This window comes from Heterodontus francisci, chromosome 1 (genome assembly GCF_036365525.1).
Source record: "Heterodontus francisci isolate sHetFra1 chromosome 1, sHetFra1.hap1, whole genome shotgun sequence".
In the NCBI taxonomy this organism is placed as follows: Eukaryota; Metazoa; Chordata; class Chondrichthyes; order Heterodontiformes; family Heterodontidae; genus Heterodontus; species Heterodontus francisci.
Window position 1 is genome coordinate 170,839,322 of NC_090371.1, and position 12,982 is coordinate 170,852,303.

At 43.7% G+C, this 12,982-nt stretch overlaps 1 protein-coding gene across 8 annotated transcripts in view; it reads left to right on the plus strand.

The window, feature by feature from the left end:
• The window catches only part of LOC137373534 (coiled-coil domain-containing protein 158-like), a 211,813-nt gene that overhangs the window by 145,102 nt on the left and 53,729 nt on the right, over positions 1 to 12,982 (plus strand). For all 8 annotated transcript variants that reach the window (XM_068038425.1, XM_068038434.1, XM_068038455.1 and 5 more), the window contains one exon: positions 9,084 to 9,273. In XM_068038425.1, the coding sequence (XP_067894526.1) occupies positions 9,084 to 9,273 (190 nt within the window). The remainder of the gene's footprint in view (positions 1 to 9,083; positions 9,274 to 12,982) is intronic.

The following is a 12,982-nucleotide window of genomic DNA, read 5'->3' on the forward strand; positions in this document are numbered from 1 at the left end:
GAAGTGCTGGGGGTTTATAAACGTAACTGTAAACGAGAGGAGGTGCTAAGTTTGTATGGAGTTGCTGGGGGGAATAACATATGAAGCAGACCGACGACAAGTTTGAATCGAGTTGCAGGCAGGAACATAAATGAGACGACAAGTTTGAACAAAGTTGCTGGGGCTGTTTGTTTATATGATGAGACAGACCACACAAGAATTAGCAGGAGTATGCCATTCGGCCCTTCGAGTTCTAGATTCTCCAACAAAGGGAAACATTCCTTTCCACATCCACCCTTCAGAATCCTGTATGTTTCAATCAAGTCGCCTCTTACGAACCGCCTGCTCGGGTCTGCAGATGAGACCCAACCCGCCCCGAGACAAAGAACAGCACGGGAACGGGCCATTCGGCCCTCCAAGCCTGCGCCTTCCTTTTTCTCCCCCCGCACCCGACCATCAGTTCACCTACCCTCCGTTATTCACTCGTGCAGGTAAGGAACGAAGTGTAAAAAAAAAATTACCCGCACGCTAACCTGTTGCGATTCGTGCACTCGGACCACCCAGATCCCTCTGCGTCTCAGAGCTCTGCAATCTCTCACCATTTTGATAACGTGCTGCTTTTTTAATTCTTCCTGCCAAAGTGGACAATTTCCCACTTTCCCCTATTATACTCCAGGTCTTTGCCCACTCGCTTAACCTGTCTATATCCCTTTGTAGCCCCCTTATGTGCTCTTCGCAAGTTACTTTCCTACCTACCTTTCTGTCGTCGGCAAATTTAGCAACCATACCTTCGGTCCCTTCATCCAAGTCATTTATATAAATTGTAAAAAAGTTGAGGCCCCAGCACAGATCCCTGGGGCAAGTTCTGCCTGTGTCTGCGTGGGTTTTCTCCGGCTGCTCCGGTTTCCTCCCACAAGCCAAAAAAGACTTGCAGGTTGGTAGGTAAATTGGCCATTATAAATTGCCCCTAGTATAGGTAGGTGGTAGGGAAATATAGGGACAGGTGGGGATGTGGTAGGAATATGGAATTAGTGTAGGATGAGTATAAATGGGTGGTTGATGGTCGGCACAGACTCGGTGGGCTGAAGGGCCTGTTTCAGTGCTGTATCTCTAAACTAAACTTATTAAATCCTGCCAACTGTAAAATGACCCATTCATGCCTGCTCTCTGTTTCTTGTTTGCTAACCAATCTTCTATCCATGCCAATAAAGTGAAAGGGGAAAAGTTTAGGGGGGATATGCGTGGAAAGTTCTTTACGCAGAGGGTGGTGGGTGCCTGAAACGCGTTGCCAGCGGAGGTGGTAGATGCGGGCACGATGGCGTCTTTTAAGATGTATCTAGACAGATACATGAATGGGCAGGAAGAAAAGAGATACAGACCCTTAGAAAATAGGCGACATGTTTAGATAGAGGATCTGGATCGGCGCAGGCTTGGAGGGCCGAAGGGCCTGTTCCTGTGCTGTAATTTTCTTTGTTCTTTGTCTGTGATGGGGTGGAAGGCAGGGGTGATTTAAATCGACAAAAGGGTGAAGGGACAAGGCAAAAGGGAATGGGACAAGTAAAGAAACAAAAGATGTGGCTAGAGGACCTTTAAATGGCAACAGCACCTGTCTGTAAATATGGGAGCTGTGGTTACAATTTGAAATTGTTGAACTCTATCTCGATCTTAAAGTATCTAATTGTAATACAAGATGTTGTTCCTGAAGCATATTTGACTAACTTGATTGAGTTCTTTGATGAAGTAGTGGAGAGGATGGGCAAGGGTAGTGCAGTTGATATTGTGTATATGGACTTTTAAAAGGTATTTGATAAAGTATGACAAAATAAATTTGGACAGAAAACAGTGAATGGCTGGCTGTTTTTTGGAATGGAGGGATGTCAAAGCCATGGAGAGGGTGTTAAGGAGGTTTATTAGAATGGAATCTGGGATGAAAGACTTAAGTTACATGGAGACAGAGAAACTGGGGTTGTTCTTCCTAGAACAGAGAAGGTTAACGGGAGATTTGATAGAGGTGTTCAAAATCATGAAGGATTTTGATAAGAGTAAATATGGAGAAACTGTTTCCAGTAGCAGAAGGGTTGATAACTAGAGGGGACAAGATTAAAGGTAAATAGCAAAAAAAGGCAACAGAAGGGAAAAAAATGTATGCGATGTGTGATGATTTGGAACGCATTGCCTAAATTGGTGATGGAAGCAGATTCAATAATAATGTTCAAAAGGAATTGGATAAATACTTGACGGGGAAAAATTTGCAGGACTATGGGGAAAGACCAGGGGTATGGGACTAATTGGGCAGTTTTTTCAAAGAGCCAGCACAAACATGATGGGCCAAATGGCTACCTTCTGCGCTGTGTGATTCTAAGTACACAAATTAAAATGAACGTTGAAAGCTAGAGAATGATAAAATGTTATTTTTTTAAGCTGATAGTTTCTTAAAACTATCCAACAGTTCGCTGCAGCTTTTTGTGTCATGCTAATGATTTACTTTTTGCTGAAAGAGGAGCATTTATGCATCTGAACAGCTTTGGCACCTTAGAAGATACTTAGTATCTATTGCTGTGACTCAGGTGGGCCTTCCTTTCAAAAAGGTGGTCTAGAATTTTATATATATAGTTTTAGATTGTTACAGGAAATCTGAACAAGAATTTACATTTAAATAGAATTCTCACCACCTAGAGAGTGGCATGCCACAAATGAAAGTGAGGTCAATTTTTTTTTCTCAGGGTGCGAGATTGAGTGAGTGCCTGTTCCCATATTGGGGCTTTCCAGCAAGGTTGAGATGGAAGAATTGGCATGGTTGGCGCACTTTGCTGAGCACACCTTTGTTAGTAGTAATCATAGAGTAGCACTGCTGAGAAGAGTACTGCACAATCCAGAAAATCCAACTTAACCTGGCTGAACAAGACTACGTGGTAGTCAAATACAAATCACTTTTTATAAACAATGTTTGGGGTCAAAAATAAATGAGTTGGTGATTGGGGAATTGAGTATTATGGAGGGATTAGTCAGCATTTAAGAGGACGGTAGTATGTATGGAGGGCATCGGGTAGTTGAAACAGGTGAAAAATAGGAAGTGGTCATTTGAGAGCTTTAGCATTCTGGATGGTGGTGAGTCGGCATTTGAGGGAGGGTGGATAGTTGGGAGAAATGAACAGTTATAAGGTGGGCAGTGAATACTTGGATAGTTAGTGGACTGTGAAAGAGTGGCTGGGAGCATTGTAGAAATGGCGAGAGGTAAAAGTTGCAGTGTAAAATAATTGAGTGCAGCAAAATGGGCTTGACAGAAATTGAATGGAGAGTGATGGAATTAGCTAGAAATAAATGGGGGAAAGTGACAAAACAGGCAAGAGGATGGAAATTAAAAAATGGAGAGAGATAGATGGAACTGGAAACAAATAAATGGAAATGAGGAAAGAAGATGATCGTGCAGTTGGGTGGTTTGTAGCGTGTGAAAAGAAATAAACAGTAAGAAAATATATTAAACTTGCTGTTGTAATTGGGATATACAGAGAGAAGGTGGGTGAAAACTGAACTGAGCAACCAAGGGAGGAGCAGAGAGAAAGCCAATACAGCAAGAGGTGGATTTGAAGGTGACAAGGAGTTTTGAAAGAATATTTTCATCCCTTGGAGAAATGTAGCTGGGTGGTGTGGGTGACAGGAAGTAAATACTGGGAAACAGGGCAATATAGAAGGGAGGGTATCTTCAAATGTTGAAGGAATGGAGACAAGTGTGGGCAATGGTTAGAGACAGCCATACAGTGGTGTAGAGTCTGGAATGAGGCTAAGGTAATATAACAACAAGCAGGCAGCAAAAAACATGGAAGAACAAGACGGTAGGGGACTGAGAATAGTATATAAAATAATAAAGGTATTAGGAAACAGAGAAACATAGGAAATTTATGGTATAGAAGGAGGCCATTTGGCCCATTGTATCTGTACCGACTGAAAAAGAGCGATCCAGTCTAACCCCACTTTCCAGCATTTGGTCTGTAGTCCTTTACAGCACTTCAAGTGCACATCCAAGTAATTTTTAAATGGGATGAAGGTTTCTGCCTCCGCCACCGTTCAGACTGAGTTCCAAACCCCCACCACCCTCTGGGTGAAAAAATTACTCCTCAACTCTCCTCTAATCCTGCTGCCAATTACTGTGAATCTTTGCCCCCTAGTTTTTGATCTCTCTGCTAAGGGAAAAAGGTCCTTCCTATCCACACTATTTAGGCCCCTCATAATTTTATTCACCTCAACTAAATCTATCTTGAGTTTCCTCTATTCCAAAAAAAACCGGCTTAGCCAATCAATCTATGCTCATAGCTAAACTTTTCCAGTCCTGGCAAAATCCTCGTAAATTTCCTCTGTATGCTCTCTAGCGCAATCACATCCTTCCTGTAATGTGGGGACCAAAACTGTACACAGTACTCTAGTTGTGGCCCAAGTGGTGTCTTATACAGTTCTAGCATAACCTCCCTGCCCTTATATTCTATGCCTCAGCTAATAAAGGAAAGTATCCTGTACGCCTTCCCAACCACCTTATCTACCTGTCCTGCTACCTTCAGGGATCTGTGGACATGCACTCCAAGGTCCCTCTGTTCCTCTATACTTCTCGATATCTGACCATTTATGACGTATTCCCTTGTCTTGTTTGCCCTCCCCAAATGCATTACCTCACACTTCTCTGGATTAAACTCCATTTGCCACTTTTCTGCCCACCTGCCCAGTCCATTGATATCATCCTGCAATCTACAGCTTTCTTAGTTTTAGTTTTAGTTTTAGAGATACAGCACTGAAACAGGCCCTTCGGCCCACCGAGTCTGTGCTGACCATCAACCACCCATTTATACTAATCTTACACTAATCCCATATTCCTACCACATCCCCACCTATCCCTATATTTCCCTACCACCTACCTATACTAGGGGCAATTTATAATGGCCAATTTACTTATCAACCTGCAAGTCTTTTGGCTTGTGGGAGGAAACCGGAGCACCCGGTGGAAACCCACGCAGACACAGGGAGAACTTGCAAACTCCACACAGGCAGTACCCAGAATTGAACCCGGGTCGCTGGAGCTGTGAGGCTGCGGTGCTAACCACTGCGCCACTGTGCCGCCCATCTTCTTCTTCATTATCAACCACATGGCCAACTTTTGTACCATCTGCAAACTTCTTAATCATACCCCCTACATTTAAGTCGAATTCATTGATATATATCACGAAAAGGATGTGACCTAGGACTGAGCACTGCGGAACCCCACTGCAGACATCCTTCCAGTCACAAAAACACCCACCCACCATTACCTTTTGCTTCCTGTCACTGAACCAATTTTGGATCCAACTTGCCACTTTCCCTTGGATCCTATGGGCATTTACTTTTCTGACCAGTTTGCCATTTGGGACCTTGTCTAAAGCTTTGCTAAAGATCCATCTAGACAACATGACACATGCTACCCTCATCGACCCTCCTTATTACCTCCTCAAAATATTCAATAAAGTTAGTCAGACATGACCCTCCTTTAGAAAATCCATGCTGACTACCTTTGATTAATCTGTGCCTTTCCAAATGACAATTTATAATGTTGCTCAATTTTTCCCAGTAATTTGCCTAATACCAAGGTTAGGCTGACGGAGCCTGTAATTACTTAGTCAAATCCTTCCTCCCTTTTTAAACAGCTGTATGTTAGCGGTCCTCTGGCATGACACCTATAGCCAGAGAGGATTGGAAAATGATGGTCAGAGCCTCCACTGTTACCTCCCTTGCTTCTCTTAACAGCCAGGGATACACTTCATCTGGGCCTGGCGGTTTATCTATTTTCAAAGATTCTAAACCCCTTAATATTTCCTCCCTCACTATGTTTATGCCATCCAATATTTAACACTGCTGCTCTTTTGAGAAGACAGAGACAAAATATTCGTTAAGAACCATGCCTACGTCTTCGGCCTCCACAGAGAGGTTACCTTTTAGGTCTCTAATTGGCCCTACTCTTTCCTTTGTTATATTCTTGCTCTTTATGTATTTACAAAATACCTTTGGGTTTTCCTTGATTTTACTTGCCAATATTTTTTCATGCCCAGTTTGCTTTCCTAATTTCCTTTTTAATTTCAACCCTGCATTTTCTATACCCTTGTAGGCATTTTGCAGTACAGAGCTCTCGGTATCTGACATAAGCTTCCTTTTTTTCCTTATCCTATCTGTCTGCTGTTTGACATCTGGTGGTGCGCTGGGGGCGGGGTGGGGGGGTGGATGGTGGTGATGAGGGGAGTGGGGAAGCAGGGCAAGGAGTCTAGATTTGGAATTTCCACCCTCTTTCATTGTGGGAACATATTTGTTCTGAACCCTCTCTATCTTCAGCTTGAATGCCCCCATTGCTCTAACACTAATTTACCTTCAAGTAGCTGTTTCCGGTCCACTTTTGCTAAAACACATTTTAGCTTTGTAAAATTGGCCTTTTGCCAAATTGGGAGCTTTTACTGCTGGTTTATCTTTTTCCTTTTTCAGAACTATGCTAACTGAATTATGATCACAACCACCAAAATGTTCTCCCACTGATGCCCCTTCCACCTGCCCAGTTTCATTCCCTGAACAGTCCAGAACTGCTCGTTCTGTCATTGGGCTTGCTGCACACTGGCTAAAAATGTTCTCTTGGATATATTTAAAAAATTTTGCACCCTCTTTCCCATTTGCACGGATTTTATCACTGTTAATATTAGGGTAGCTGAAATGCCCTACTATTACTGCCCTAATGTTTCTGCACTTCTCAGCAATTTGCATACATATTTGTTCTTCTATCTCCCTCTGACTGTTTGGGTTTCTACAGTATACAAACAGACAGTGTGATTACCACTTTTTTTATTCCTCAGTTGAACCCATATGGCCTCATTTAATGACCCTTCAAGCAAATCATCCCTCCTCACAGCTGTGATTGTTTCTTTAACTAATATTGCAAACCCCCTTCCTTTTTTATCCCCCTCTTTGTCCCATCTGAAAACCCTTTAACCAGAAATATTGAGCTTGTCATGGCTGCCCATCTTTAAACCATGTTTCAGTAATAGCTATGGTATCAGTCTGTGGGTCCAGCTCATCTGCTGTATTCACTAGAATCCTTGCATTGAAGTATATGTTTGTTGTCTGTTTTCTAGCCTTTGTTTCCTCTGCCTTCCCTACGCACACTAATTTTCTGCTTTCCATTTCCAGCTTTGCCTCTTTTCCTTCTGAATCTACACTCAGGTTCCTATCCCCGTCAAGCTTGTTTAACCCCCACCCCAACAGCTCTAGCAAACCTCCCTGCCATGATATTGGTCCCAACCTTGTTGAGGTACAACTCAACCAGCTTGTACAAGACCCACCTCCCCTAGAACCGATCCCAATGCTCCAGGAGTCATAAACCCTCCTTCCTGTAACAACGCTCCAGTCATGCATTCATCTGCACTATTCTCCTATATCTGTACCCACTGGGAGTAATCCAGTGATTGCTAGCTTTGAGATCCTGCCTTTTAATTTATTTCCTAGCTCCCTAAAATCTGACTGCAGGACGTCATCCCTCTTCCTGCCTATGTCATTGATACTGATATGGACCACGATACCACCTCTGACTGTTCACCCGCTCCTCTCTGCAGCCACTCAGTGACATCCTTGACCATGACACCAGGGAGGCAGCATACCGTCTTGAAGTTGCATCTGTGATCACAGAAACGCCTGTACGTTCCCTTAACCATTGAATCCCCTCTCACTATTGCTTTCCTGCAGTTTCTCCTCCCCGTCTATATAGTTGAGCCACCCATGGTGATGTGCCCTTGGCTCTGGCTGTATTCCCCAAAGAAACCATCACCTTTACAGATACTGGATAGAGAGCAAATGCACTTGTGGGATTTCTGCACTACCTGCCTGGTCTCCCTTGTCTGCCTGGTGGTCACCCATTCTCTCTGCCTGCACACTCTTAAGCTATGGGGTGACCACGTCCAGAAACGTGCTATTCAGTTATTTCTCAGCCTCACGGATGCACTGCAATGATGCCAGTGCTGCTGAAGCTCCAAACTCCTCCAGCTGATGACTCTTCCTGCACACATGGTTGTCCAGGACACAAGGAGTGTCCTGTAGTTTCCAGTGGCACAGGATGTGCATTCAATGGAACTGAGGTGCCCTGACATCCCTCTATTTATTAGAATACTAACTAAATTTCTCAGTTTAACCCACGACACATTCATTACTGATTCAGCTTCCTGCTCACAGTAATTAGCACCTATTAGGACAATCACTTGCAACTGATTGACAGTTAACTGCCACTGACAGGTAGTCTCTGTTAAATGTTGGCTACACTGCGGTTTCCTTTAGAGTTTTTAAAGTTCTAAGTTAAATTGAGTGGCGCAGTGGCTAGCACCACAGCTCCAGTGACCCGGGTTCAGTTCTGGGTACTGCCTGTGCAGAGTTTGCAAGTTCTCCCTGTGACTGCGTGGGTTTCCTCCGGGTGCTCCGGTTTCCTCCCACATGCCAAAGACTTGCGGGTTGATAGGTAAATTGGCCATTGTAAAAAGAAAATTGCCCCTAGTGTAGGTAGGTGGTAGGAGAATTGGGGATGTGAGAGGGAAAATGGGATTAATGTAGGATTGGTATAAATGGGTGGTCGATGGTCGGTGTGGACTCGTTGGGCCGAAGGGCCTGTTTCGGTGCTGTATCTCTCAATGATTCAAAAAGTTAAACTGAATGGTTAGACTCTACACACCTACCATGACTTACCAGATTCCTACTTGCACCAAATTTCCAACTTTTGCACTCTTGTTGCCAAAGCACTGTGTTCTGAGACAACCCTGTGCTGACCACTGCAATTGTAAAATATCAGTGAAATATACCTATTATTGTTTTGATAGCTTGCATCTGAACAACTGGGTGGAAGAAATCTGCATTTGAGCCAGCTGTAGGAACTTTGCATTGCTTAGCATAAATTTGCTCATAAACAAGATTGACTAAAGTAGTGAATTACTGGAAGTATGACCTATATGCTGAAGTACCATTTTTGCAAGAGTGGACTATAGGTGGAGGTATGTTCATGTACACTTGTACAGGTTTGATGATGATTGTCATCTTGCATTAATCCAATTTGTTGTTTCTATTAGACTGAATTAGAACACAAAGATGCACAAATGCAAGAGCTACAGGGACATCTTTCTGAGCTGGAAAAGGAGAAAATTAGGCTGGTAAATTCTGCAACTGAACAAATGTCTGAATTGAGAGACTTGTTGCAGGAAAAGGAAGTTCTTGCAACTGAATTAAATCTCATCCAGAACCAAATGGGTGATCTGAAAGGTATGAGGACAGCCTGCCAACAAGGCAAATTCAAGGCTTTTGGATCTTGATTAGGCTTCTCATGTTTTCCTGGTAATGTCATAAATTAAACTCTTCCTTCCCCACCTCCCCTCCAAAGTAAATAATACTCTATGTTCATATAAATATGAGTTTGATATCTTTGTGACTGCAAGGCAATTGAAGATATCTGAGGTCCCATTAATATCTAATTGAAAGGTATTTCTCTTAGTGACTTATTTGAAGTCGTTAATCAGTGATGGAAATGGAATATAATTTTGAGTAATTGTATATTGTGTTAACTGTTGGGTATTTGTTAAAGTAAGGTATGGCCATGCTGGAGAATTGGTAGCCTGGATTTTAATCATATTAAAGTAATAGAACCATCTCCTTAAATATCTCCACATATTGTAGCAAGTAAGATAAATGTTTTAAAAGGTAAATTGGGAGCAATGACTGGTGTTCTCCAAATGTTGCTGGATATGAGAATTGATTTGAGCATCCAGGGCAAACATAGTTGCAGGAAGTGTATTCTACTGCAATCACTGAAGCTTAAAGTTATTAAGCCTGAGGAACAGCAGGAGTTATCCTTCCCCAAATGGGAGGAAAAAGGTTTCTGGAATGTGTTTTTCAAGAAATAGTTACCCTACAGTTAGAGTGATCGAGGATGAGGATTGGAAGTGGGTGATCATGCAATTTTGTGGAAAGAGGCCCTATCTTGACAAGTAAGTTTTCAATAATGAACACGTGTTCCAAGAATGATGACTTGGAGAAGGGCAGCTGTGAGCTGCGTAGAATCAGTGCTTTCCCAAGGAGGGAGAGTTGAATGCAGGAATGTGCCTGCAGTGAGAGATTCAGCAGTGAGGACAGTAAACAATCATTTCCGTAACAGTAATTGTGAGTTCTGAATGCTGTGTTGTTTCCCAAATGTCAGGGTAAAGGACATTAGAAAGCAAGTGTAGAAGGTGGTGAATCAGCTGGAAACCCTGGTTCATATCAACACAAACAGTATCGGCAAGAATAGGATTCAGGATTGGCAAAAAATACATGTTCCGAGAGTTAGGAAATAAGAAGCAGAATGTCACAGGTAATTTCAGGATTACTACCAGTGCTACATGATAGCCAGATTAGAGAGAGAAATGCATGGCAACAGACTTGATGCATGAGGTAAAACTTCACATTCCTGGGGTACTGGAGTGAGATGGGTCGACAGGACAGCCTACACCTGAACAGCGCCAAGACTAGCATTCTTGCAAAGAGATTAGTTAGAGCTGTGGGTGAGAGTTAGAACTAACATAATGTGCGGAAGGGGGGTGTAAGAGAGAAAAGGTGAGAGAGGAGAATCAGCATCTTGAAAAGGAAAGTGAGTACTTGGTGTCTAGATAATGAGGTAAAAATATTGACAGATTTTAAGCAGTCAAGATAGCAAGAAAAAAATCAAGATGGCAAGAAAAAGAAAAATTGCAAATCCAAAGGAATCCAATCTAAAATGTATGGATATCTACAACCAGAGTACAAGAAACAAAATTAGGGAACAAGATTTAAAATGGAAAATCATAACATATGTAATAACTGTTATCATGTCAGATGAGGCCCCGCTATGCTGAATCGTGCCTTTCATATTGTCATGGAATGAAGTGATGATACTTAGTAGCTTTGGTGGACATCCGATCTTTGCTAGTAGTCTGAAGAGACCACGTCTGCTGACGAGGTCAAAGGCTTTGATGAGATCTATGAAAGCAATGTAGAGGGGCATCTGTTGTTCACGGCATTTCTCCTGTAGCTGGCAAAGGAAGAACAGCATGTCAATGGTGGATCTCTGCTTGAAAGCCACACTGTGCCTCAGGGTAGACACGCTCAGCCAGCTTCTGGAGCCTGTTTAAAATGACTCTTGTTCTCATAGAGGGTGATGATATTAGCATCGCGCATGTCCTGTGGTACTGCTCCCTCATCCCACATCCCTCATCAATATGAAAGGCACAATTCAGCAGAGCAGCGCCTCATCAGACCCCTTTCCTATCCTGAGTGGCTTGAAACAGGGCTGTGTTCTCTCACCCACACTGTTTGGGATCTTCTTCTCACTGCTGCTCTCACATGCGTTCAGGTCTTCAGAAGAAGGAATTTTCCTCCACACAAGATCAGATGGCAGGTTGTTCAACCTTGCCCGTCTAAGAGTGAAGACCAAAGTACGGAAGGTCCTCATGAGGGAACTCCTCTTTGCTGACGATGCTGCATTAACATCCCACACACAGAAGAGTGTCTGCAGAGACTCATCGACAGGATTGCGGCTGCCTGCAACGAATTTGGCCTAACCGTCAGCCTCAAGAAAACGAACATCATGGGACAGGACATCAGAAATGCTCCATCCATCAATATCGGCGACCACACCCTGGAAGTGGTTCAAGAGTTCAGCTACTTAGGCTCAACTATCACCAGTAACCTCTCAATGCAGAAATCAACAAGCGCATGGGAAAGGCGTCCACTGCTATGTCCAGATTGGCCAAGAGAGTGTGGGAAAATGGCACACTGACACGGAACACAAAAGCCCGAGTGTATCAAGCCTGTGTCCTCAGTACCTTGCTCTACGGCAGCGAAGCCTGGACAAAGTATGTCAGCCAAGAGCGACGTCTCACTTTGCTGCCTCCGGAGAATCCTTGGCATCAGGTGGCAGGACCGTATCTCCAATGCAGAAGTCCTTGAGGCAGCCAATATCACCAGCATATACACCCTACTGAGCCAGTGGCGCTTGAGATGGCTTGACCATGTGTGCTGCATGGAAGATGGAAGGATCCCCAAGGACACATTGTACAGCGAGCTTGTCACTGGTATCAGACCCACCGGCCGTCCATGTCTCCGCTTTAAAGATGTCTGCAAACGCGACATGAAGTCCTGTGACAATGATCACAAGTCGTGGGACTCAGTTGCCAGTGATCGCCAGAGCTGGCGGGCAGCCATAAAGGCGGGGCTAAAGTGTGGCGAGTCGAAGAGACTTAGCTGTTGGCAGGAAAAAAGACAGAAGCGCAAGGGGAGAGCCAACTGTGTAACAGCCCCGACAACCAATTTTATCTGCAGCACCTGTGGAAGAGTCTGTCACTCTAGAATTGGCCTTTATAGCCACTCCAGGCGCTGCTTCACAAACCACTGACCACCTCCAGGTGCTTACCCATTGTCTCTTGAGACAAGGAGGCCAAAGAGAGTTATCATGTCACCATTTTCCATTTTAATCATCATTTGGATTACAGCTCAGTCAGGATCAATAATTGAATATTCCGAATATAAAGCTTTCAAGAGGGATAAGGAAAGAAGCAAGGGAGGCAGGGTAACTGTATTAATTACAGCTAATATCTGTGCACTGGATTATGAAAAACTTTAAATAGACAAACCAAATCCTTTTAGATTGAGTTGAGGAATAGCAAGGCATTAGATATTATAAATTGCTGAACAGTGGAAAGGAAATTAAGGAGGAAGTTCTTAGACGAATTAGAGAAATATTGGGCTGGATTTTGTGCTGGAGGCGGGCTCCTGGCACCGGGCCGAAAAGTGTGTGGGGTGGAGGGGGGGGCGGGAATCCCCACCTCAGTCTTTTGCCCCTCCCCACCGGAGCAATCCTCCAGTCATTTTGTGTTAAATTTTTAGGAGGCGGGAAGGCGGGATCCCCATCCCTTTAAAGACTTTAAAGAGACAAGGATCCCGCCTCCAAGAGCTGCCGGCC